A 27,038-nucleotide genomic window follows, 5' to 3' on the forward strand; every position below is an offset into this window, starting at 1 on the left:
CCTTTTTTTCTTCTTAAGGCCCAGTATGGCCAGGCGGTTAAGTCATTCGACTCGTACTCCCAGTGAATCACTGTCACACTAAATATGCTAGCCCTTTCAGCCATGAGGTCATTATAATGTTACGGCCAATCCCACTATTCATTGGTGAAAGAGTAATACAAGAGTTGGCGATGGCTGGTGATTTCTAGCTGCCTTCCCTCTCGTCTTATACTGTTAAATTAGGGATGGCTAACGCAGGTAGCCCTCGTATAGCTTTGCGCAAAATTCAAAACAATTTTTTCCTTAAAAAAGTCCCTTATTATTGTTACTAATTCATTAATTTTATTTATTGTGTTATAGTTATTAACAACATGTAACTCCCACAGTTGTTTCATTTAAAATAATTCAGAATAATAAACGATAATCTACTATTGAAAATTATCATGGTCACGTGTTGTATTTTCTTATAACAAAGCCACCGTGGGCTATCTACTGAGCCCATTGAAGGGAATTGAACTCCTGGTTTTAGGGTTGTAAATCCGTAGACATACCTGTGTACTAGCGAGGGGGCCAATGAATATGTGAGAGAAGTTTCAGAAGATTGTTCCCAATTTCGGCACACACTCTCAAAAACGTTTGCCTTACCTGTCCTAAGTGAACCATTCATCCAATTGGGAAGCATTAATGTAGAGGCTTAATACATTTATTATTCACATACCAAAATTAATTTATTATATGTTGAAGTAAAACTGACTTAAAGTTCCATAACGTTAAATTTAATTTCACGAAATAAAGTGAAAAGCGCACTCTATATAAATAATAGAGGATACAAAATGGCTGATAGTGTGGATTCAACAACTGATTTGCAAGGATTGAAGGTTTGTTGAAATTGTATTATTTTATGAATGTGTTATTGTAATTTTATTGGTTGATGTATAATTTGTTATTAATGAAGGCGTAAGTGAATGAAGTTATCCTGATTTAAGCTTCTTGGGCAGTTGTCGGTGTAGACTTACAGTATGTTGTAACTAACAGTATGATCAGTATCAGTAATGCTGTTGAGTACTCTGCTACTGCTCATGACGTCAGAAAATCATGTTGCGAGAAGTATTAATGTAAAACGACAAAACTTTATAACCCGAGCGATCCCTATTTTTCTCCTGTAGATGTAAAGTCTACCTTTCAGAAATTCTGTGATTGTACTTACAGGGTTTTTATCGTTTTAATCTTATGATGTATAATACTACTACTAATGGGCACGGCATGGCCAAGTGTGTTAAGGCGCTCGACTCGTAATCCGAGGGTCGTGGGTTTGAATACCAATCGCACCAAACATGCTGGCCTTTTTAACCGTGGGGGCGTTATAATATGACGGTCAATCCCACTATTCGTTTGTAAAAGAGTAGGCCAAGAGTTTGCAGTGGGTGGTGATGACTAGTTGTCTTCCCTCTAGTCTCCCACTGCTAAATTAGGGACAGCTAGCACAGATAGTCCTCGAGTAGCTTTGGGCAAAATTAAAAAACAAACAAACTACTACTAATAGCAATAGTCATTTTCTACTGTTTAAGTTTCATCCTAATGATAGACTTTAGAAAAATAATTATTAGAGGTACATATTTTGAGTAAGAAATTCTAAACTATTTTGCCTCAAGTTTTCTCATAGGCCCTGATTTTGTTAGTTACACTTAACTTTACCTCTAATTATTGTGAATTAATGATATATGAGTCATATAGACAAAAATGTATTGTAGTCTGTACAGTGTACCTTAGAGATAAAAACATAAATATTGCAATTAATCCCACTTATTACTGTATGTCAGTAGTTTTGTATATAATGAAAAACACCTTAGACCTTAGATGTGAAAAAATAGGTGTTACTAAAAAGTATTTAGTGTGAATCTTAAGGAATAAAATCAAAATTGGCACCCAACTGGTAGCTACAATTATAGCACTGGTAAGAATATTATATGAAATATCCTTTCATTAGTTAGCTAAGCTGCTCGAAGTTGAACAAAAAATGCAGCCTTTTAAAAGTAATGCCATGGAATTGAGATTAATAGTTTTTTGTCACTCCCATACATTTGGTACAGCCATATCAACATCATTACTTATGATAATTGCTACATTGATATCATGCAATACTTAATGTCTTTAGTTAGGATAATTTTATAAAATTTAATAAATTTGTGTTGAAAAGTTTTCACGGAATAATTAATAATAACTGCCCATCTATATGATTCTTTTGAAAACTTGAGTTATAAACTGCTAAACTAGGCACCTTCATGCTCTTTCACTTATAGTTTTGCTGCTCTGAATATTCTGTCGTTAATCCAAATGACAAAAACATTTACACTTAGGTGAATGTTTTGTAAAAATGTTTTACTTTACACATCTTGACTTTTTGCATAGGCTTCAAATGTACACAATTTTTGGTGTATAACTTTGCTCATGTGGCTTCTGTTTACACTGAGTGAGAGTTTTAACTGTAGGTTTAAGAGATCTATCAGTGTTCCAAATTTGAAAAAAGTTCATAAAAGTCAATTATGTTTTTCTATTAAATAAAGTTTTTGTACTTTTGGTGTGAAGAAGAAGAATGAAAAAAAGAAGCTCAATTATAATTGGGTGTATCTTGGGTGTTTCTTAATGGATTTCCTTGAAATTTGGTGTGTGAAGTGATAGTCCAGTAGAGTGCATCTGCTGAAAGTATGGGGATTATCATAATTTGAGATGTCCACTGCTAGTACAGCAGTTAGTCTTTGGATCTACAACACTAAAATAAGGGGTTCAATTCCCCAAGGCAGAGTCAGCAGATAGCCCAATATGGCTTTGCTATAAGAAAACACAATTTGAGATACAAAAAGCAGAAAATTGCTAAACTATCACTTCTGTTAATAATGTGTGTTCTGCAGCAACTTGTTTTGGCCAAACAAAACATTACTGTGTGTCTTTTACATAGAAAAAGAATGTTTTGTACTACAGAGCTTTATAAAATTTTAAATAGCAAACATAACAAAAAAATAAATACCATTGGATTTAATGGTTTAAAAAAAGACTAATTTATAGTGCGGTTTCAATTATTTATTTAATAAGTGATGAAAGAGATTTAATAATCTTTCTAGTAAATTGATCTTTCACATCAAGTGAATGTATGATTGATACATTACAAAAAATTCTATTACCTGACAGTGGAAATCTTGTACACTATACTAAACCTGTGAGGAGATGGGATAAGATGTTATGCTAACAGGATACTTTAATTTAAAAACTTTGGGTTAATTTAAATGGCATTGATAAATGAAATGAAAACTAAAAACATCTAAATATTAAAAAAAAGTGAAGTTACATATTTATCAATAAAAATAAATGAAATATTTTTCATTCTCATAGGTTTTAAAACACAAATACCATGAGTGACAGATGCATACCTTTAGTAAACTCCACTTTTTCTACATCAAGTCTAACAATAATTGTTACATTGTAATTACAATTTCTGGACTTTGTTATCATAAAAATATAACTGAATTAGAAGAACAAAGGAAATAAACATTTTTCTATGAATTATGAATGATAATAAAGAGTGGCTACACTATTAATAATGAAACTTCATTATTAATGTTATATATTAAACATACTAGCATTATAATCCTACAAAAATATCAATTATTGTATGATTTTGAATATAACATGCTACTTTTAAATGTAAACATTTATTCTGTAACATCATATGTTTGTGTGAATTTTGTTAAGCCTTGCTGGTATGTCAAGCCATCACCCGTTGGCAGGGTCTCCATCTTTTAATGAAAGAAAACATTACTACCAGTGGAAAAAGGAGACTATATGAATATACAACTGTAAATATACACTTAGAAATAAAAACACAAGTAAGAGATAAGTTGGTGGGAAGTGTTCCTTCTGAAGGTGGACGTGGTGGCCGAGGATATCTCACAGTGTAACATTATGTGAGAGAAAACAAAGTTATTAGACCATACATATCCTTACTAGGATTTGAATTTTAATGTTAAAAGCTATCTACAAGACATGTCTATGAATACTTGAAGAAAGGTATGAAAGTTAAAATAAGTGAATTTATAGGAATTATGACTATATATAATACATTGCTAGGAAAGGACGGGTAAATATTGCTGCTTAACTAGTTTAATTTATGTGTAAGTTAACTCTTACAGGAATTACATTGAATTTCCTTAATATTTTTTAAAGCTGTGCATACAGACTGGTTTGATATGAGTTTCATTTTGTGAGGAAGTGTTACAAAATTAAAATTTTGAATGAGCTACTTTGGCAAATATGTCAGACTAGCACCATTCATTTTTGCAAGGTCAGTTTAATACAGATATTAATTGTGTCACATTTTAAAGTTTGAGTTGTATGATTTTGTTCTAATTACTAATAATTTAACTGATCTGTATGTATTACATTCTCATTTTATTTACAAATGAGGTTTGAGGTTCATACCACTTTTATTATTATATATTATGCTATATATATGATGCTAGTATTACTAAATTCTTTCACTTTAGCCATGCCCTGTACTGTGATGTTATGCATACTGTTGCCAAGTGAACTTGTGTCTATAGTTCCAGTCCATCTTTTCTTTTAATGTACTTTTGGTTGAAATTGTGCAAATGTGTGTTTTACAAATAATAAATATTTGTTAATAGTTTTAAAGTTTTTGTATGTTTTCAAATACAAAGTGTTTTTTGATGCAAGAAACAAACCAGACCAATGAAGTATGTGAACAGGTTACATGTGCAAGTTATTTTTTGATATATCATTGACTCTGATTTGATAAATGCTTCCCAATAACACTGTTTTTGGTGCCAACATTCACCTATTGTTCACTGTTGAAGTTGAATGGTAAAGGAATACAAAGTGATTGGGATGTTCTTTTTATGGTGGATTTAGAACTGATAAGAGAACAGTTGCCACAAAATAAACAGTGAGAACTTTGGGTGTTGTTGTGCTCTGGACTTTTTCAATTGCTGTTCAATGTGCAGTCATTTAGTATCTTGGTACATGCTCTATGGCCAAATACAAGGATTTCTGCAAATCCTTATTTGTACCCAATCTTTTCTGAGCAATTCTTTAGAGTACTGTAGGTGATGACAAAATCAATTTAGACTGAGTCTTTAACAAAATGAACTTGAAATTAACCAATATATCGTAGTGTGTGGCTCTACCAGATAATAATCAGTGTGGAAAAATGCTAGTATTTTGAAGGTTTATTGCTCTTATTGTATTGATATAAATACAATGGTTATTTATTTATATATATATAAATAAAATGTATGTGTGTGTGCACTTCTAGTTTAGACTTTTGACAGTGTTAACATAATATACAGGCAATATATACAAGAACCACTGGTTTTTTTTCAAGAATATTCCTAAACGCCATCCGTTGAAAAAAATAAACAAAGAAAATGAAACTCATCATTTATTTTTCTGAAAATCCCCAGTTATCTTCATGGAACTAATTACTGCTTACAGGAAATCATTCTGCAAGTTACTTACCTTTTTAGAAAAATAAACTGTTTTAACTGAAGCCTAACTTTTGCCAGTTCTTGATCTTGTGGTCTCTCTTGTAAAAATCAGGGCCGCTTGTTCCATTGATCCTCTAAACTTCTGTTGGATTATTTTTTATCTGTCTTTTTCTCAAGAGAAAAAAGTTTTAACATATCCTTGTAAGATAATCGTGAAATCTTAAGAATCATCCAGAAAACCCTCATCTGAACCAATTTTAAATCCCTTCTTAGCTATGAAAACCAAAACTTTACACAGTATTATAAGTGGAACCAAACAAGTGATTTCTGTGGAGGTAATTACCTCTTTTATTTGTAATCAGTGTCTCTATATACCTCCTCAAATTATACTAACAAAACACTATCTCAATGGCTTATTTATTGCTTTGCAAAGTCACATTACTGAAATTATTTTAGTGGGTTCTCATTACATGTGTATGTTAAAATGTTTGTTATGTATTTAAATTATTTTGGACAAGTCTTCGATTTATTATGTTATGTACATTATGTATTACAATTTTAAATAGCAGGAAATTTTAATTTAGGGATTAATTGAATTTTGGTGAATATAATATGATATTTGCCAACAAGATTGATACACATGGTTTTTTTCTTAACACAAATATATTTTAATATACAAACAATACAATTTATAACAACAGTTATTACAAATAATTATGCACATACACACAAACATTTTACAAACTTGTAAACAATATTCAATCTTTTATCTGAGCTGGAACTTAATATTTTACCAATGGTTCAGGTCTACAAAGAGTGAGTTAATTTAATGTTGACATGCAGATACACTTTCTTTGATGGGAATGCTAGCTAGCTCTATTCTTGTTTGTCCTAACTTAGTTTGTAAGCTTACTTTTCATGGAAGAAGGTAGGTATCTAATACTGTTGTAGAAATACTATCATCTGAAGTTGACTACTTCATAATGTTCAAAATCTATAAATGTTCCTGGTCTAATTCTATAGTTTTCCAAATAATGAGTATTAATCACAATTATGGCATCTGAAGCTTATTGTATACTGACTGTAGCAAACTAAGAGTATTAAACTGTCTCTTGGTATGCTGATTTATAAATGTTTTTATGAGACATTCTTGAAAGTTCACTTGGTAACAACACTGTTAGTTGCTAGTATTACATACACATGTAGTAGATTGTTGATTATTACACTTGAGAATATTTTACAAATTTAGAGAACAGGTAGGAGTTGTGCAATACACATTTAACAATATAAGTTATATATCTTAAATTGAAAGAAACATAGATATCAAAATATTAAATCCATTACATAAGACCTCTTAGTTGCAGTGGTAAAGTAGCAGATCTTTAGAATTTCTGTTACTTACAACAGTAAATTGTTTTCTTCATTGTAACTGTTTGGAGAGCACAAATTTATAAAAAATAATTGTAACATCTATAACATTGTTGGTTTAGTATTTATGGATGTATTCTTCATCTTTCAGTAGTTTCTTCTCCTATACCGTTATTTTTTATAATTTGTGAATACATGTTTTTATACTTTTTACATTTTATTGTAACTATATTTAAATATGTAATTTCAGAATTTGAAATTCTGTAGCATTAGAAGATTTTTTATTGATTAAACAGTGTTACAATGTATAATGTTATTTTCCTCATGTAGTTTAAACTTCTTTAAAGTCTGCTTTATATATTTAGTATATAAATAGTTGTATACTGGCTTTGTGGAAGTGAGGAAAAAATTCTCAATTTTTCTTATCATCTTTGGTCTCTGATTCTCATTGTTCCAAGGTGTTCCAGTGTTTGGGACAAAGGATTAGTTACCATCCACTGGACTGATACTGAGAGTTTAACCATTATCAGATTTCATTTATATTCCAAGTGCACAGTGCAATATCTGAAGTAATAAAGAAATAGTAATGTGAGTCTAAGTTTAATTTTAATTACAAGATTTTTGTTTCTCTGTAAAAAAAACATTGATATATTGTTCAAAAAACTCATAAATAGTTCAGTCTAACTGTGGTTTATTATTTGGACATGGTTCTTTATGGGACTTAAAACACACTGAAGTTATGAGAAGGTTAAGTGAATAACTGTTGCCAGAAACACCAAATTTTAGAACAATTGGTGAGAGTTTTTTTTTCTATTTTCAGTAATTTTAATTTTCTTGGATTCAATGTTTTATTTTTTTGTACTTTTGTTTGTTTTTTTTGTTTTTTTTTTGTTCTGCAAAATCTTTTCTTGTCTGAGTCTTTTTTAGTCATTGGATCATTTTTCTAGTTTTCTAGACTTCTGATTTTAATTTCAACATTCTAGGTTAAGAAATACCTGAAGGGGAACTTAGCATTCCAATTGTATGTTTTGTGTATCATATTGTGCAGACCTCTTCAATCGCGCATGGACTGAGTCCTTGTGTGAGTTATGCTTATCCTGTTGTATATAAAGGTTGCATTTGATTCAAATTTTTTTGGACCCCTCATGTCTTTTGTTGTAGAGACTATAAGAATTTTGTCAAGGTTAAGAATTATTTGGGCCTTGAGCCTACCCATGTATTGTTACTACAGATATATATATTTAGTATTTTCAACTGTTTCATTGAATATTAAGTATTTTTCGTAGGTGAATGGTACAGCGTTAACTCCTGTCTGCTAATATTAGTAAACTGAAAATACAGTCTCATATTTGCAGTGTCTTGCAAAAATACAAAATGCTAGCAACTGTTTAATAATTTCTGTGTTTTTCACTGTTAAACAAGAATATCCAATAGTACTTTTGTTTCTTTTTTTTTGCTTATTGGACCCCACTTTTTTTTTTTTTTTTACTGTTGTTGCAGATGTGTACTCTTCTAACATCAATGTTGCATGTCTTCCCATGAAAATAGTAACTTGCATTCTTTTTAAATCAGGTTGCAGATTTGAAAAAGGAGCTTAAATCTAGAGGGTTAACTGCTACTGGCAACAAAAACGAACTGATTGAGAGACTACAGAAAGCTATACATTTACCAAAAGGTTGGTTAAATTAATGTTCTTTTTTTTAATACTATGCTTTCATAATTCATCCCATTGAGTTTGAAGTGTTTACAATTCTGCTCCTTAGAGTTTCTTATTTTGAGTTAGGATGTAAATATATATTAATTCATATATGCTTGAGAACCTTATATTTTACACAATTGTACATCTTAATCTGTCTACAAAATAAATTGTTTCTGAAAAGTTGCTAAATGAACATTGTAACAGTTTCCCAAAGTCTAATATAATGTTGTATTTAAACATTACTTAATGCAAGAATTTTAAACAAGGTGATGGCCACTTGCTTGTTGCTTTGATCTCATTGTGTTTAATTATCTAAATTTCTTGTGTGGTATAAAACTTTTAGCCTAATCTTGGCTAATGAAAGTGGGATAGTAAATGTAAAGATGGCTTAATTGTCAAGTGAAAAAGGACTTGTATGTTCATTCAGAACACCTTTGTCATGAGGATGGCTTTAAAATTTTCTACTCAGTGATTAAACAAATTTTTGTCTATGCAACATTAATTTTAATGGTTCAGAGGAATATTTTTGAAATTGTTATCTCAGTTTAGTAATAAGAGTAACTGAAGAGTAAGTATAATATTCTATCATGATTTGTTGATTTTCATATTCAAAGCATTGATAACTTGAAATGATATCATTGCTTATTTGGTGACAAAACATTTCTGATTCCTTGTTGTGATGTATATAGAACCAGTTGAGACAACTGAGGATGCAGATGAAGATGACGTCCTGAATGATGATCATTTATTGGGTGATGACATTAAATCTACAGATGTTCATGAGACTGTGAATGAGGAAGAAATATTGGGAACCTTACCACAGCAAGAAACAGAGATCACAGCTAAGCCTACTGTTAAAGTAAAACCAAGTACAATCACTCTTACTCAGCAACAGGTGACCAAAACATGTGCTTCCAAGTCACCATCAGTTATGGGTAAAATTTCAGGGGTTGTCAAAATTACACGTCCTGTGATACAACAAACATTTACTTCAGAAAAACCCATGAAGGACACTATCATCACAGAAGAAAATAAGTCTAAAGATGACAATGTAGTTCTCACTTCTGCAAAAAATTTGACCCCAGAAAAGGTGTTTTTTAAATCATTACTTTTGCATATATATACATTTTAACTATTGCTATATTGGGATATATAATTTCCTTAGAAAAGGTTTTGACAAGCAACTTTCATGTCCCAAAATGATCCTCTTACCTCTTCTCCTAGTAACTATTTCTTGCATGCATGTTGTTGAAATTTTATCCATACAGAGATTAGTATGACATTCATATGATAGCATGGAAACTGGGAACTATGTAAAGGAAAGAGCTCACATAAAGAATACCACTGCATTATACAATTTACTAGCTTTTTAATTTGTTTTGTACTATTAATTTATTAATTCTCCATCTAGCTGCAATCCCTTGTTGTTTGTGACTCCCATATGTATATTAGTCTTTGGTACTACAGTTGTTTCTGTTATTGTATCTTGCATTACATTTCTTACCTTTGTTTGTTTTTTGAGAAGTGGATTCCCAGTATGTCTTTCATAATGAATTTTGAGCTATCATTGGAGAAACGAGGTCCTTTTTCATCTCAGTCCTTATAAGAATTTAAGTTATCTGTCAGACCTTGACTCACCTGAAATATTTGTGGATCTCTAGACTGAGATTTAAGAACCTAACCCTTAAGTAAAGCAGAGAAAATAGCATTGGTTTTGTAAACATCTTGTTTTGATATCTTAAGAAATGTTTTCTGCATATATAAATATTACATGTATTATATATTTGTATATGTAACTTATAATTGTAACAACTAAAGATTTTAGTAGTAATTTCTTCTGCCCTTAGCAAGCTCATTACTATACTTTGCTTTAAAGTAATCCAGGTTTTGAAATTTTGTATTTAAAGCTGGACATGTCAGTTAAACAATCAAGTTTGACCAGCACTTTCCCATCTCTCACCGGACATTGTGACCGGTGGTCATATTTCTAACATATCGGACACAAATACATCATCCCCTCAAAAATAAGTGAGGCAAAAGCTGTGTATGCACAGCCCAAAGATTTTGCTTAAAAGTATATTCTATAATGAGTGGAAAATAACTTGCAAAATTTAAGATTTAATTTAAGACAAAAAAAACAACAAATTTTAAAAAATGGTTGTAAACGCTCACAAAATGAGCTTTTCATTTGCCTTATCCGTGCTGTCCTGGATAGTTATGTGACTGCCAAACATTCATGATGATCTGACCACGGCGTCTGATGGTAAAAAATGGAAAAGTCTCATAATTTATTTCAGTTTGGCTTCACGAGCAAGACTAATGAATCAGAAGACAATACTGGGAAAGCCTGAGTGAAAAAACCCAAGCCCAAGTGTTAAAAACTGTTACTGCTAGTACTGGCGCTAAGCCTACTCATCGTTTCCAGGATGAATGGAATAGAAGCCGATCATGGCTGGAGTATAATAATGCTGCCGGACTGATGTTTTACTCAATTTGTCAGGAATATGACCAAAGTAGTGGAAGGCAGAAGAACACCTTCATAACAGGATCTTCCAACCTGAGAGCAAGTGTTGTTAAGGAGCACGAAAACAGTAGCGCCCACAGTCTTAAGTTGTCAAGCTAAGACAGCAAAAGAAACACCTGATTTAACTCCCATGAGGAAAGAATTGAGCAAATTTAACCAGACTGAGAAAGATCGTTTGCTTGTGCTGTTCAGGACTGCCCTTTATATGGCTTTGAATGCCAAACCATTCAGCGATTTTCAAGAGCTTCTGTTGCTGCAGGAGCACAACTTTGGTATGAACTTAACAGAACATTATGCCAATGACAAACAAGCAGTTATCTTTTGAAGTATATTGCAGAAACAGTTAGAATTAATGTCGGATCTCGTCTGCACACCTCATTATTCTTTGGCATTATGACTGATGGCTCAACAGACACTGCCAACATTGAGCAGGAGATAGTCTATGTAAGATACTTGGACAGTGACTGTTATCCAGTAACCCACTTCCTGTGTTTGCAGTCAGTTGAGAAGGCTGATTCTGAACACTTGCTACAGGCACTTAGTTCACGTAAAGGTTTTTTAATTACCTGGGATGAGAATTTTCTGGATTTATCCTGAATTCCTAATTAAGAAAAATTAAAATGGACAATATTTCATGTACATTTGTTTTTTAATTCAGATTTACATAGTCATTCCATTATTAAAATACATCAGTGAAAACTCAAGCATTTTTCAAATGATTTAAACCAAGAAGAACCATGTATTTATCACTGACAGAATTGGAGCTTAACCTAGCACAACTAGCATAATAGATAATCGAGCAATTGAATTTTCCAAAGTACAAATTTACATTTTTTTTTTTTTTTCACAGAAAGTAACTAATATTGGATACTAATTTTTGTACTTCCATCATTGTCCATATATAGCAAGTTTTCTGACTGGCTTGAATCAATTGTATGCCTGACAGCTGATGGGGCAGCTGTCAATTTTGGCACAAATAAAGGACTTGTCAACAGATTGAAGGTGCAAAAACCTTATTTGATAGGGATCCACTGTGTTAGTCACAGATTGGAACTTGCAATTAAGAAGACCATCAAGGACATCCCTTACCTTGATAGTATCCAAACCTTTTTAGAAAATCTATGGAAGTTTTATGACAAATCGCCACAGAACTGGGTTGGCCTCAAAGAAGCTGGTAAAGCTAACAACATTGTTGTTAGAAAGCCAACAAAAAGAGCAGGAACCCGGTGGGTGGCCTACAAAGAGCATGCTCTGGAGTCAGTTTCTCATAAATGGCCAGCTGAGTATTTGTATCAAGTAAAGCTGCATGACAAAGGGGAACGTGGACAGAAAGCTGCAGGATTATACAGTACTTTGACAAGCCTTAAATTCATTCTGTACATGGACATACTCTTGGCAGTTCTGCCTGTTTTGACATCTCTGAGTCTCAAAATGCAAGGCAATTCTGCTACTGTGAACATTGCTTCGAACAAACTCACTGTTTGTAAAGAGAAGCTGGGCAATCTGAATCATGTTGAGAGATCCTAGAAAATTGTTAAAGAGCTCACAACATGTGAACAAACTGGCAAGTGGTTACTTAGAGGAAAGGTGATTGCTGTTAGTGGTTAGACAAGGGCCAGATGCTCAAAAAGTGCCACAAAAGAGATAGTTGCTCAATCTGTGGCTGAAGAAACTGCCATCTTCATAGGTAAAATTGTCACATATATGAATGAGAGATTTGAAGAATTTGATAAGGATTTTATTGGTGCCTTTCGAATTTTTGAACCAAGCAACTGGCCTAAAAGCAAGGAAACATTGTCATCTTATGGCCATAATGAACTCCAGACACTATTGGACCACTTTGGTGTTCTGCTAGAAGCTAAGGGTTTCAACATTGCAGCTGATATTTGCCAAGCTGACTTACATGAGATACTGCTCAAAGCCACAAGATTTGCCAAATCAGATGAGTCCCTGGCTAGTAGTACAAGTGGATTGTGGGCCCACATGTTAAGTCAGATAACTGTTGAGGACAGTAAACCTTTCCCTGGATCAACAATGTTGGCCTTGGTATGCCTCATGCAGTTAATTTCCATGTCATCTGCTGAACCAGAACGTAGATGTTCCCAGATGGCAGTTATTAAGGATGAATGACAGTCCAAACTAATAAATGATTCTCTTGATGGCAATAAAATTAGCTAAGAATAAGACCTGTGATCATGCAAGCACAGAATTACTGTGCAAGTCTGTAGAATCCTGGTGGAAGGACAGTAAAAAAACCAGATTTGTGAGTCCACATGGAACTCGCACACGTAGAGACAATAGAGATACTGAGTCTACATCAGCTGATGTCTTAGTGCTGGATGACTAAATCTACCAATTTGATTGATGTGTCATTTTTAACGGATACAAGGTTTGTTGCCACTTGCTTTGAAATAATGTTTCAGTGCCATAAATAAAATGATTCTGATTTTCTAATAATTGTCTCTACTTGATTTCTTGTTTTCGGTAATGTCCGGTGACAATTTTGAGGTGCCTGCTAAAATTTCAAATGTCTGACAAGTTTCACTGTCCAGCAGGACACGTGTCCTGCTGAAAATTTAGAATATTTCTACCCCTGTAATCTATTATTTTAAAGGAGTGAATATTAACTCACACAACTGGATCACTTGTTACTAGTGGTGTCAAGTCACATTTTATTCAATGGTTGCCCACGTTTCTATTTCTGTGAATAAATGGATAACATCTGCTTTACCAGAGTATTACAGATGTTTGAGTTTTAGTTCTCCAGCAGTGCTTACTATAATTAGGTTAAAATTTAAGTATATTCCAGTTGCTGGTATTGTATCTCAGAATGGGTTGTATGTGTTTTAACATTTCTATTGATAAGCAGAGGAAAACTTTACGACCTTCCTGCTAACCTGAAGGTGACCTAGGAAGGTCAAAATGTTGTTCTCTACTTATCAATAAAAGTGTTAATATCCATACCAGCCATTCTGAGATACATTTTTATTTCAAGTGGGTTTCTCATCATCAAGAATTGCTGGTATTGTTATGCTGTGTCTAACAATGAAGCTATTTGTACAGAAATACTGTCACATAAAACAGTGTGGCAGGGATAACTAGCTTCTTTTTTAGAGACACGTTTTCTGAAAGTAAACCATAACACAGATGGCTGACTAACACTCGACTAAACACTGACAACAACCGTTGCCTGGTAAACGTGTATCAAGGATGGCTAGTGCTTATACATATCGTATTAAACTTACAGAAAGAAGCTCTAAAGTCTGTTGAAAGTAGTTAGCATTTAATTTTGTTTCTGCTAAACTTCTTATCACTCAAAGTTAAAATGCTGTTTATGATAATTCATGTAAAATTTGCTAATAAAATGTATTATTTTTCAGAGACACTCCATATGCATAAACAAATTTAATACATCAAATAGTGTTAACAAGCTTCAAGCAAGAGCTGAAAGGTTTGTAAAAATAAACAATATGTATACATAGCTGGAAAGTAATTAGTTATTACTGTTTAAGCTTGTGGACATGATTGTAAAAGTAGCTTGGAGTTTTTGTTTACAAAATTGAATTAAACTCAAATGCTTTAGGATCATAAACATTTAATTTTTTAAACTGTATGAGAATACGAAATTTGCTTAATGCAAAATTTTTGTAAAATTTGATATCAAATTGTTGTTTTTCAAAATTAAAAAACTAATAACCCAAGTGCTTTTGGAAGATACACCTTCTATTTTATAGGGGTTAATTAGGAATGAGTGGTAAATGTTTAATGTCATAACTGTATTTTCATGAACATTTAAAAGTAGAACAAATTGTATCACAAATTATGAGTTTAACTTACTCCTTGGCTTTCCTTAAGGCCAGATGATTCATTTTGTGACAGATATACAAATAGTCCATTTTAAATCATTTGTCAGGGTTAGTAGATATTATTTTTTTATACAAGTCTATGTTTTCATTTCAAATTTGCTTCCTAAGGAGTAAGATATGAAATTCCCATGTATATTTATACATAGACTTTTCTCTGCTTATAAATACTTTTATTGGCAAGCTCTTGGCTTTCTTATTGGAGGCTTTGTCAAGCAAGAAAACTTGCAAGTAAAATAAAAGTCTTAATGTAGAGAAAAGTGTGTTTGTATAATCCTACATATTAATTTATCTGTTATGAGTCTTAACAAATGAGTGTATAATTTCTGTCAGTGTTCATAACTTTTTCCTTATAAACTATTCATTTAAAATAATTTTCTATAGTAAACCTTAGGATTTTATGTGAAGCTATAAAAGCACATTACAGTGTGTTCTGCAGGAAATTTGAAAAAGAAAACTGATTCTGAATCATAATATTGCTTCATAAAAGCTAAATGTAACAGTTTATTTTGAGTTGTTTTACTTATGTTTTTGGTTAAAACATTTGTTATCTATAAATAAAGCTGGCAATGTGCAGTTTAGAATGAATAGATAATATGTAGTCCTTTTGGAAATGGAAAATAAGTCCTAATATTAAATTCTGTGTAATTGTTTAGCAGACTGCTTATTTTAAAGTAAGCTACTAGTTTTATATGGTGTCAACATCAGAAGAAAACAAACAGATGTTACTAGTATTTAGAAACTATAATTTGAAACAACTTAAATTAAGGGTTATATTCAAAATGTATCATTTAATTTGATTGTTGATTTTTTTTAAAATTGTTGTGTTATTTTTACTTTTCAGATTTGGACTTCCCAATAAGAACTCTGTTATAACTACAGGAAGTCTAAAACCAACAGCTTTATCTGGATTTAGTGTTAAACCTGTAAGGACTCAGCCTAACTTTTATTTTTTTTCTTTAATATATTATTAAAGTAGTCTGCATCTAATGTTAGAATGCAATGTTTTATTAAAGTATGTAATTTTTACCTCCCAATTTTGTATAATAATGTTTCTTCTTAGGTGCAGTACTTCATAAAAAGAAAGAAAAGGTGATTCTGCCTTTGACAGTTTTGTGCATGCATGAAAACTATAGTGTGTACAAAATACCACTGCTGGTTATTTTAATTTTTTATTCAAGATTAGTGACAGTATCTTGTATCTCTGAACCACTTGCAGTTATATGGTAACAATTACCCCTAACATCAAATGCTAGGAACTAATAAGTAATTATGCTTACTCTTTGTTTAAATAGGAAATAGAAAAAGGCATTCACACCATAAGAACTGTTGTTGTATTTAACAAATGGCTAATATAAATAATGTTCTGGCCATTATTGTTATGTTTCAACTGGTCTGATGAGCTCTGGATTAAGCAAAATGTGTTGTTAGCAATGGATATGGAAAACATAGTTTGGTTTAAATACTGTTTTTATACACACTTCTAGTTTTTGACAATCCTTAAGAAACTAGATAAATAATGTAGTGTCATGAAATATAATAGGCTTGATACTAGTGTCATATTACAAGTGTAATTAATTATAACCATGCTTTGCCAGCTTGGAAAAGATGATCACACCATAAACATCTTTTATAGTTCATAGGTTATTTAGTATGAACACATATTATTAACATCATACAACCACAGAGTAGGCATAAAATATAGTACCTGTTCTTTCTATTCCCAGTTCTTTAGGACTGAATTTTAATGTGTAGGGGTGTAAATTATTTTTCATGAAAATAAAAAATCTTGCTGTTTATAAGAAGCTTGCCTACTATGTGTAAGTTAATTTAAAATGTATTTAACCATAGAATCTGAGATTGTTTAGTACTTATCATTATAAACATTCCAAGGATAAACAGTTATAAGGTTACTGAGTAATAATTATGATATCAGATCACTGCAGAATTCATAGTTTTATTAATAGTTTCCTCTTCTAACCAAGAGTATGCTTCAAGTATGTAATATAAACATGTAAGAAGGATGCGATTGATTTTATTATGATTTAATGTTACAGCTGCTGCTAACTAACAGTATTTGGCCAGATTAGTTACACTTACATGAACATGTAGGCTTTTTTTTTTCTGACAGAGACTTTTGTCTCTACTTATACATTTAAGTAGTTTAGTAAAATTTGCTTTCTTGTACTTCAACTATTGATACAAGTTTGAAGTAGCACATGCCATTAGTAATTTAAGAGTGATTATGATATCTCACTATTTGATAAGGAAAGAATACCCCAAGATTTCGTGGCTGGTGTTATTAACTAGCTACGCTCCTTCTGACATATCATTTCAAAAAGCAGAGGTGGTTATGCACAGATTTTCCTTGCAAAGCTTTGTACAAAAGTTCAGAAATGGTATAACCTCTGCTCACCCAAAGCTACCTTAGTCCTGCTTTACATATGAATATTACTAAAAATGTAATCACTGACAGTGCCCCATTCTTTTATACCCCTTCAGTTTCAGAACACATGCTGATCATGTGACTACCCTCCACCAATCATATAGTATCATCTGTACCAGCACATGTGACTCCTAGTATTTTAGCACAATCCTCACTTTAATGTATGCAACTCTATTCTCCATGTAACTACAATAGTTTTATTGTGCTTGTTCTTTAATTTATGTCAGTTACTTCCCTCTTTTTCTATTGCTTTTGTCTGGACTTTCAGCCTTGTCTCTTTGTTTAGCTTGATTGGTATCTTAACATTACTCTTCATGTCCTGTCCGGTTCTTACTTTGAACCCATTACAACATGTTCCTTGCACCACCTTTCTTTTCAGACCTATTTCTTCCTTCTCATGGCATGTGGTTGTTTTAATTATATATTCATACCCTTACTTTTCCTGCATCTTTCACCATTCCTTGTATGTTATCCTCTATTTAGATCAGGCCTTCCTTTCTTGGACATTGGCTGTCAATGTACTGGGAAGGTAGTTTAGCTTTTCTCCTTCCATTTCTCACCTGTATTCTCATTTGGATCCAGATTAGTAACTTCCTGATATGTTATGTGGCTTATACTGCCTCTTTTTATGGTTCTCATTTCTGCCTATTTGTTTCATGGAATTCATCTGTTTCCCATGATTTATCACCTATTATGCTTATTGGCTACATTTGTCAACTCATAACTGGCATATTCTGACCTGTCCGTGGAAGGTTGCCATCTACATAATGTTTCTTCACACCATGTTTGTCATCTTACTCTGTCTTTAGCTGCTTGAAACTACTGTTCATTGGAGAAGGTTATTCAGGACAGTATGTGGACAACTCTCAATTTGCATGTTGCACATTATCTGTATGACCTAGTTATGTTCTTCCTCAGACAGGAGTCATCTTCCTACTTTGGCACATCTCCTCACCTTTGACTAGAGTAATTCGACATATTATTTGGTCAATATACAATGTATTTCAGAATCTCACCTGGTGTCATTTGTTAACTAGTCAGGTATGCTAACTGTTATATTTGCGCTAAATCTGGCCACACTTGTTGATCTTTCAAAAGTAGGTAAAGTACTTCCACTGGATGTTTTTGCAGTTAGACCACACATGGCATAATCCAACATACCCCTAGGCATTTACCCTATGCATGTATTTTACCTGAGCAGACTGAACTTGACCTATTCATATACAGTCTATGGTCCTTTAGTCATAGCCATGAATATTTGTATCAAATTATCAGCTACCTTACTATGACTAATTACCATTGAATTCCATGGTAATGCTTGCTACACATGTGGACTATTTATGTACTACCACAGGATTATTTTGAATTAATGTACACTTTCTCATCAAACTATCTTTTTTTTTGTCAGGGAAGAGACTTTTTGTTGCTTTCAATATCCTTGATAAGGTGTTTCTACTAGATGTTTTGCCTAGTTGTACAGTAGTTGATATACTCGAGTATGACCCAGGACTCTATTCTTAACACATATTTGTTTTCACATGTTGTCAGTTGTACACTGGATGTTCCATTTTTGTCCATTTTTTGCTGTTTCATTTCATATTTATACAACAATTCTCCAAAATACTTTCTTGCAGCTGTGGTGCTTGCTTATTACATTTTGCCCTGTTATGTGTTACTGTGTTTCTTAGTGGCCAAAGAGCATACATATTACAGAAGTGGTTTTGTACCTCACAGGTGTGTCTTCTTTTTGTATTATGGCACATATATTCTTTCTAGGTAGTTGCTTTTTGCTTGATTGAATACAGTTGCACCTTCAGTGTGGGATTCTCACTTTGGGTGATAAGAGATGTGTAGTACCATTTTGAAAGTTACATTTTCTTACACAGAAAATGTATTTTCAATAGGTACTTACCTGTACTCACCATCTTCCTCACCAGTGATATTCCTAATGTTTCTAATTTATACTGATTAATTCTTGAAAGTGAGTATGATGCTAGATTAGTAGACACAGCTACCTGCTCTAATAAAGATAGCACAATTTTGTAAATGGTAGTCACTTGATCAACACTTACCCTGAAATGGTGCAAATATGAAGGGGTATAAACAACTGGAGCACAATTTGTGATAAAATGTTTATCAATGCTTAGAGGGCAAATCAAGGATGAGATAGCTATGAGTGAATATAGGAAATACATTTTTCATGTAAGAAAATGTTAACTTCAGAAACAAACATAAAACTTGCCATATTATAGAAAGCTACAGAGGTGTTTTGTGTATCATTAAGAACAAAGCTAATTGTAAATGAGTAAACAGTGGAAACTGAACTAAACATATGTATTGTCTTTGTAAAGGTACAGAGAATGTAACTAGTTTGTTAGTTTGACTAATGAACTGGACGGTATGCAAGCAAAAAAAAGGTACAGTGATGGAATACGTGTAAGGGTTTATGTTGAGCTTTTGTACATGGTTGCTTACAATTTTATCTTATTCTTATTTCTTTAATTTTACAAAATTTAGATTTAAATTTTTTATTTGTACATAGCTTTAGTAAGAAAGAAGTTTTACTGTAAGTTTACTGAAAGCAGACTGTGATAAAAATTAAAATACAAAGGAAGTTTTAAGTTTAATAGGCAGTAAGGAATCTAGCAGTCATTGTATTTAAAACTGTTAGGGGTATTACTGAGATGATTATTAATATGCAGTAAGGAGTCTTCCAGTCTTTGTATTTAAAACTTGGGAATATTACTGGGAATGTTATTAATAGGCAGTAAGGAGTCTAGCAGTCATTGTATTTGAAACTCAGGAATATTACTGGGATGATTATTAATAGGCAATAAGGAGTCTACCAGTCAGTGTATTTGAAACCTTTAAGGATATTACTGATATTATTATTTATTTGAAGTTATAGAAAATTGACCCCCTGCCCTCAGTAGCTCAGTGGTTTGTCTATAAGCTTATAATACCTAAAAACCAGGTTTTGAGATTTTCTTGGTAGGTACAGCAGAGATAGCCAGTTTTGTAGTTCTGTGCCTAAGAACAAACACTAAGTGATTATGGAATATAGACTCATTTAATAATAAGATTACAAAATATATTCAATTGATAATTTCTGAGTTGATAATTACATTATAAAAGGGTGAGATTAAATAAAACTTAAGTCAATATCAACAGTGGTCAAGTATTTAAAGTTTCTTAATTTCAGTCTAAGTGAATTGTTTTTGCTGAATTCAGTTGCTACACTTATTCTCTGTGTCTAAAATGGGAAATGGTAAGAATACACTGAAGTTATGTTTTCTTTAATAATTTTATTTTTATATTTATACTGTCTTAGACCTTCTAGTAATATAATCTTTACAATTGTAGGTACTAGACCTTGAAAAACTTAGGAAGAGATCAGAAAGATTTGGTCAGTCAGTGTCAGCAGCAGTGAAACAAGTAAGTTTGGAAACTTTCTTTGTACCTCCATAATAATTCACAATTAAACTCAACTTTCTATATATTAGATAAACTTCAAAATACTAGGTCAAAATAAATGTGATATTAACATTAATACGCTATTCAATATTTTTCCTTATTTTATTCTTTAGTGTTGGTGATACTTAGTTGTTAATCTACAGTACAATTTATGTCACACTGAAAATTATTTGAGTATTTGTTAAATAAATATTTAAATGGATGTGTTTTGGCAGTATTAGACATTTAATGTTTAGTATTTTCTCCCAGCACACAGTATTCTTTATATTTAATAATCTTCTCTGTGTTTTTTGAACCAGTTAACTGTGACTTCTATTACCTTTTTAATTTTTGGACAGATTGAAGAAAGAGAAAAGGTACTAAAAAGGAAACAAAGGTTTGGAAATAGTATTTCAACAGCATCCGTTGGTAGTGAGGAGGTCAGTATTTTTTAATAAATTTTGTTTTAAAAGTTCTTTTTTTTATCAAAGGATGTAAACATTTTCAGAAGTTGTAACATTGATGACTAATAGTTGATATGTATTCATGGTAAACAGTCGACTTGTTTGAAACCTAAGAAAATAACATATTGCATTAGATACTACTTTGTGGATGAAATATTTTATTAGTTGTCATTGTGTGAAGAGTCTTGTTTCAGAATCAGATTTCTCCTACAGCAATAGATTAAAACCTTAATCTTCCATAGTGTTCGCCAACAAATTATTATGAACCTTGAAGTGATTTGTTTTATCAAAAAAGGCTGTGGGAGCAGTGAGTATTGTAAACCTTAGTGATTTATTCCATGCAAAGGGCCTCAGATGCAATCAGTATCATAAACCATTTGGTGGCTCATTCCATAAAGAAGGCATCAGCTGTAGTCAATATCAGGAGCCATGTAGTGTTTCATTTCATACAGAAGTTCACAGAACAGCCAGTATCACGAACCATTTATTAGTTCATTCCATACAGAAGACTGGAGAGTATCTGGTATCAGGAACCATGTAGTGTTTCATTCTGTACAGAAGTCCACAGCTGCAGCCAGTTTAGGGCAAATCTTGTCATCATCTTGAGATGATTATGTATGACAGGCTTTAAACAAGATTTATTTGATAATATTTTAATGCCCCCCTTATTTTTTAATATCAATTTAATAGGCTTGGAAAGATTAACTGTGACATGATTGATAATTATCACTGTACAAGTGACATCAATTTTGAATGTTTTTCTGTTTCTTAGTGTCAAGCATAATATTTTACTAGGTGTTGTATTATCAATATTTCTTGTTTCTGTTTAAATTCATGTATAAGCTGAGAACTATGTTTTTGTACTTTGGTTGGTTGGAAATTGGGAAAAAAATATTTCATCTTAGAATTTACATGAAGAAAAAAAAAAGATGAATCTTTCCTTAAAACTGACACACTTATAAACAGTAACTTATAAACTATTGGGAAAAGTCAGTTATATTCTGTAACTGTTTATAAGTGCTAAAAACATAATACATGAACAAAAATGTAGCCAAGTTAGAAAATAAGGAAAAGCAAAAACACATCAACTCTATGATATCACAATAAACTGCCAGGTTAGGTTTTGGATTTTCTCACTAAGACAGTTTTAAAACACATTTAAAAGAATACAGAGCCAGACAGACAATCCAAATTTTATTTCATATTACATTTTGATGTCAAAACTTTCACATATTTTTACTTCTGCTTGTTTTGTAACATTATCACCTTTTTCTATAGTGATATCACCTTCATTTACTTTTTACTTGAGTATTTAATCAAAATCAGACAGATCTCTCTCTGTCTTTGAAGACTATAATTTATATACATCAGCTTTTGCCTGTTAAGTGTAATGTAGACAATATACGAGTTAAAGTTTTCATTTAATTAAATAAATCCTTATATAACGTGGGCATTTTCTAAATATGTAACATCAGCCGGCTCCTTTTTCAAAGACTCTTTTAACTTTAAATATATTCTTAATAAACTAAATCATAAAGCCTTAATGGCCAGTTTTGATGTAATCTCCCCTCTTTACAGAAGTCCCAACAACTGAAGCCTGCAAGATAGCTTTAGAACTTTATATCCAAAGCCACAACCAATTGATACACATCCCCAACAATCAATTAGTAACCCTTATAGAATTCACTACCACCAAAAATAACTTTATGTTTAATGACAAAAACTACCTACAAATAAATGACCTAAGTATGGGGAATCCTGTGTCACCAGTTCTAGCCAATATTTTCATGACACAGATTGAATCATGAGCAATCAATTCAGCCTTACACCACCACTATACTGGTACAGGTATGTTGATGATACAATTGCTGGAGTCACATTTGCACGACACACAGTGTTTTCAATCATGTTAACTCAATACACCCCAACATTAAGTTCACTTGTGAACAGGTAAAAACTAACCATATAGCATTTCTTAACCTCAAGATTACAGGAACTGATACATAATTTAAAACAGAAATCCACAGAAAAATTACCCATACTGGATTAATACATTCCCTGGGACTCAGCACATAAAACAAAACAAAAACTCAACATATTAAGAAACCAAATTAAAACAGCCACAAAACTATGTTCACCAGATAAAATTAACAATGAAATTAACAATGAAATCAACAAAATAAAACAACACTTCATCAACATCAAGAAATTTTCTCAAAAAACCATGGAAAACATTATATGTGCACACCTAGACCAACAACAATAAATCCCAAGATACAACAAACTACAAACCTTATACTGCTGTGTACCACATGTTACTGACATCAGTAAAAAAATAACCAACATTTGAAAATAACTTGTAACAACACAACACCAACATAATTTATAAAATACAATGTAACGACTGCCACGACTTCTATATTGGAGAAAGAAGCAGAAAAATGGAAACTGGATTCAAAATTGCAAAAAATCATCTTCACATGTTTTTGAACATCAAATAAACACAACATAATTATAGAAAACACCCAGATATTAAGTAGCAAAACAAATGCAAAATCAAAGAAACCCCACTTCTACAACACTAAAACCAAAATTAAACCAGTATAAAGGAACACCTTTATACCTATACTAATTAATAAGCTAACATCTGCCTGCAATGCCCCTACAGTCCCATATCCATTTATACTCTTATTTCTAAGACATGTGTCTGGCAATGGTCACTTTCAAACTCTCTCTTTCTTAACCTGAAAATGGCCTAGGAAGTTTGAAACGTTGTTCTCTCCTTGTCAATAAAAGTGTTAATACCCGTATTGCCTGTTTTGAAATACATTTTTATTTGAAGTGGGCTTTTATTCATCAAGTGGGAATCTTTAATAGCTGCAGCTGTAATTATATCTCAAATTGGTCAAAAGAAGAAGTTATAAGCTAAAAGTTACTTCTAAAAAGACAAACCCATTCATTCTGTGAGCTGCTGTGTCTCAGCTAAAATTTAAGTCGATAATTTTTTTACTTAAATCTTTCACGTTACATGAACTTGTGTCAAATACAGAAAAGTGTATGACCTGAACCTTGAAAATACAAAACCAAGCCTTGCTTTAGACCACTAGGTATCTATTGCAAACATCAGTTTCTGTGTAGCATGTCTGGTAGGAGCTGCAGTTGAATTGAAAAAGCGTGTGGAAAATATAATAAAAATAAAAAATAACACAGTGCTGTATGTAAGTGTTAGTGAAAATCTGTTGTAAATGAAGCAAACCCTCAAAGTTTCATTATAAATTGCTTTCTGACACCAAGGAAAAACTTGTTTTTTGTCCAAAGACTGACAAAGGGTAACATGTAACCATTGTTTGATATACAGTTCAGGCATGCTGTTTGTGAAATGGGTGACAACTGCCTATTAGAAACACTTTAGAGAAATATATTGGTAGAGGGCAAGTTATGTAAGGTCACCAGCATATCTCTACTAATGTCTTCTTAATAGGGAGTTGTCTCTTCCTTCACAGTCAACTCAGTATGAAACCACTTTATGCTGGCTAAAGTAAGGTTAACAAATAACTTTTTTCTTCATGTGAGAGATTCTGTCTTTGAAGTTGATTCGAAATCAATAACAATTTTATAATAACTACTAACTACATAGCAAGAAGGTTTGTTGAAAAGTGGTTAATCAAGAGCTCACCTATTTTAACACATTCTGAGGTTACTTTAAGATAACCAACTGTTTGTCTTTCTGTGTCCTTTAAGGTTATTCAGAGTTCTGTTGTTGTGTAGGTGTTAGATGAATTTTCCTGCCAGTAGAGAACATGAGTCTAGAGAGTACATGCTAATATGTTGAAACTTGTTTCTTTAATGCTATGACGTCTGATAGTTTGCTTACATATACTGTGGTACTTTGCTAAGATATAATAATATTATAATATTTAACTTTAGGGTTACAAGACTTGCAGGATTTGTTTGCAGTGTGTAGAAAATTCTGACACAACATTAAGGGTTCACAAAATACAGTTTAATGACAAGTCATTAATGAATTTAAAATTCCCGTAACTCCTTCCAGAATAATCCATAATAGTTCTTTTGTTCCTGGCTCTTGTTACTGCTCATTTCTACAGTGGTTCTTAATAAACTATTTAAGATTAACATTTCTTTTTCTAAACACAGGATGTATGCTAATGACAACTGATGTTATTGAGCAAGAGTGAGGGATGAATTTATTCTACATTACATTTTATAGAGGTAGTCCCTTGTTTATGATAAAACAGAAATAACACAGTATATACACAATAATGTATGCTGTGATTAGATACTATATGGTACTTGTAACTCACAAGAATGGGCATGTTATTTTAGAAAGACTGAAGACTGGCTCACTGGTACTTACTCTCTTAGCAACGTGTTATTTGCCACCTTGTTTCAAGAGATATCTCTCATACTGCCAGATATAGTGTCTACTTTTATATGCAGTCTCAGATTTCAAATACAAAGCACAAAGAATAATCATGAGCATGCAATGTAATTCCTTATTATCTGCTTTTTCTATTTGTGAGCTTTCAGTTCTTTTACTGGAGTCTTCATTGGACAATCTGCATTATGAGTCTTAAAAAACAATTCCTTATTTCTTTCACTAGTACAAAAAAATTCGGACATCTTCCCAAGAAAATAAGAATGTGAACTTATGAATCACGGTGAATGAAAAGCAACAACTCCACAAAAATAACCCTAGTTACAAAATGGAAATTTTTGTGTATCTTTTTAAATAATAAGCATGAACTTTTATGCCATAATGGAAATATAGAAGTCTCAGTATTCATGTTTGTATCCTCTTTGTTTAAAAGCAATGAAGATTTGGTTTGCATTGTTTTATTTTCTTATTATTAAATTGTTAACCCCAATGTTTAGTTTAGTTATAACTGTACATATACTGTGTATAGTTCTCAGATTACAATGCCTGATTTTTGGACATGGAACACCATTTAAAGATGTGATTTTAAAACATGATGATGGAATTATGCTTTCAAATTTCATTTATTTTCTTCTTTGTCATCTGGTTTTATTTAAATGTATAAATGTTTTACTTACTGTGTACCTTTTAATCTGGGAGTGATACTTTACTGTGATTGGTTATCTTGTATGTTCATCATTTATAACGTATCTCTATATTGAACTTAATTGGTACTTGCATTTTTCAGGAAATCACTTAAATTTTTAATTCAAAATCAATAGTGTTAGTGAAATAAATAATGGTTTGTTTGTTTTTTAATTAATTTAGTGTGTGGAACAGCCAAGATGGACCAATAGGTCCCACACTGTCCCAAAATGTTATGTTATTAAAGATTTGTTTTAAGTTTTACTCAACTGCAACCTAAATGTTTTAATTCAAGTGACTCTCTGAAATAATTTTCTTACACGTGTTTACAAGTAGTAAATATTGTGTGAACCTCTCAGTTGAATATGAACTTTGTTTCAGGAAAAGAAGAGGAGACGAATAGAAAGATTTGGATGCACATAAATAAAAATTTTTGTTTACTTTTGACACAAACTGTATGTTAAGGATTTTGTGATTACTGTAGAATTTGATTTTTTTTCCTTGTTCTTTTAAAAGTTATTTAAAACTTGGGTATATCAAATCCTGCTAGTAATCTGTGTAATCCTTTTTTGGAGTTATAATAAGGACTTTTATTCATTCGTACAAATTACATGAATTTGAAACATTTTGTATTGTCCTCGACAATAAATGTACTCCTTTCTCA

The 27,038-nt window shown here is 32.0% G+C and overlaps 1 protein-coding gene across 2 annotated transcripts; it reads left to right on the forward strand.

Moving 5' to 3' along the window:
* Nucleotides 1-711: 711 nt before the first annotated feature.
* LOC143252549 (uncharacterized) lies at nucleotides 712-27,038 on the forward strand. Of its 2 annotated transcripts, none has more exons than XM_076504869.1 (8): nucleotides 712-857; nucleotides 8,418-8,520; nucleotides 9,234-9,634; nucleotides 14,449-14,519; nucleotides 15,776-15,857; nucleotides 20,741-20,812; nucleotides 21,190-21,270; nucleotides 25,917-27,038. In XM_076504869.1, exons 1-8 carry the CDS (start codon nucleotides 813-815, stop codon nucleotides 25,965-25,967), a joined length of 906 nt encoding a protein of 301 aa, XP_076360984.1. In that variant the 5' UTR covers nucleotides 712-812; the 3' UTR covers nucleotides 25,968-27,038. The 2 variants fall into 2 exon arrangements, with proteins under 2 accessions (XP_076360984.1, XP_076360985.1); XM_076504870.1 differs by having other exon boundaries at nucleotides 26,756-27,038.

The sequence above is a fragment of the Tachypleus tridentatus genome, chromosome 6, assembly GCF_004210375.1.
Source record: "Tachypleus tridentatus isolate NWPU-2018 chromosome 6, ASM421037v1, whole genome shotgun sequence".
NCBI classification, from domain to species: Eukaryota; Metazoa; Arthropoda; class Merostomata; order Xiphosura; family Limulidae; genus Tachypleus; species Tachypleus tridentatus.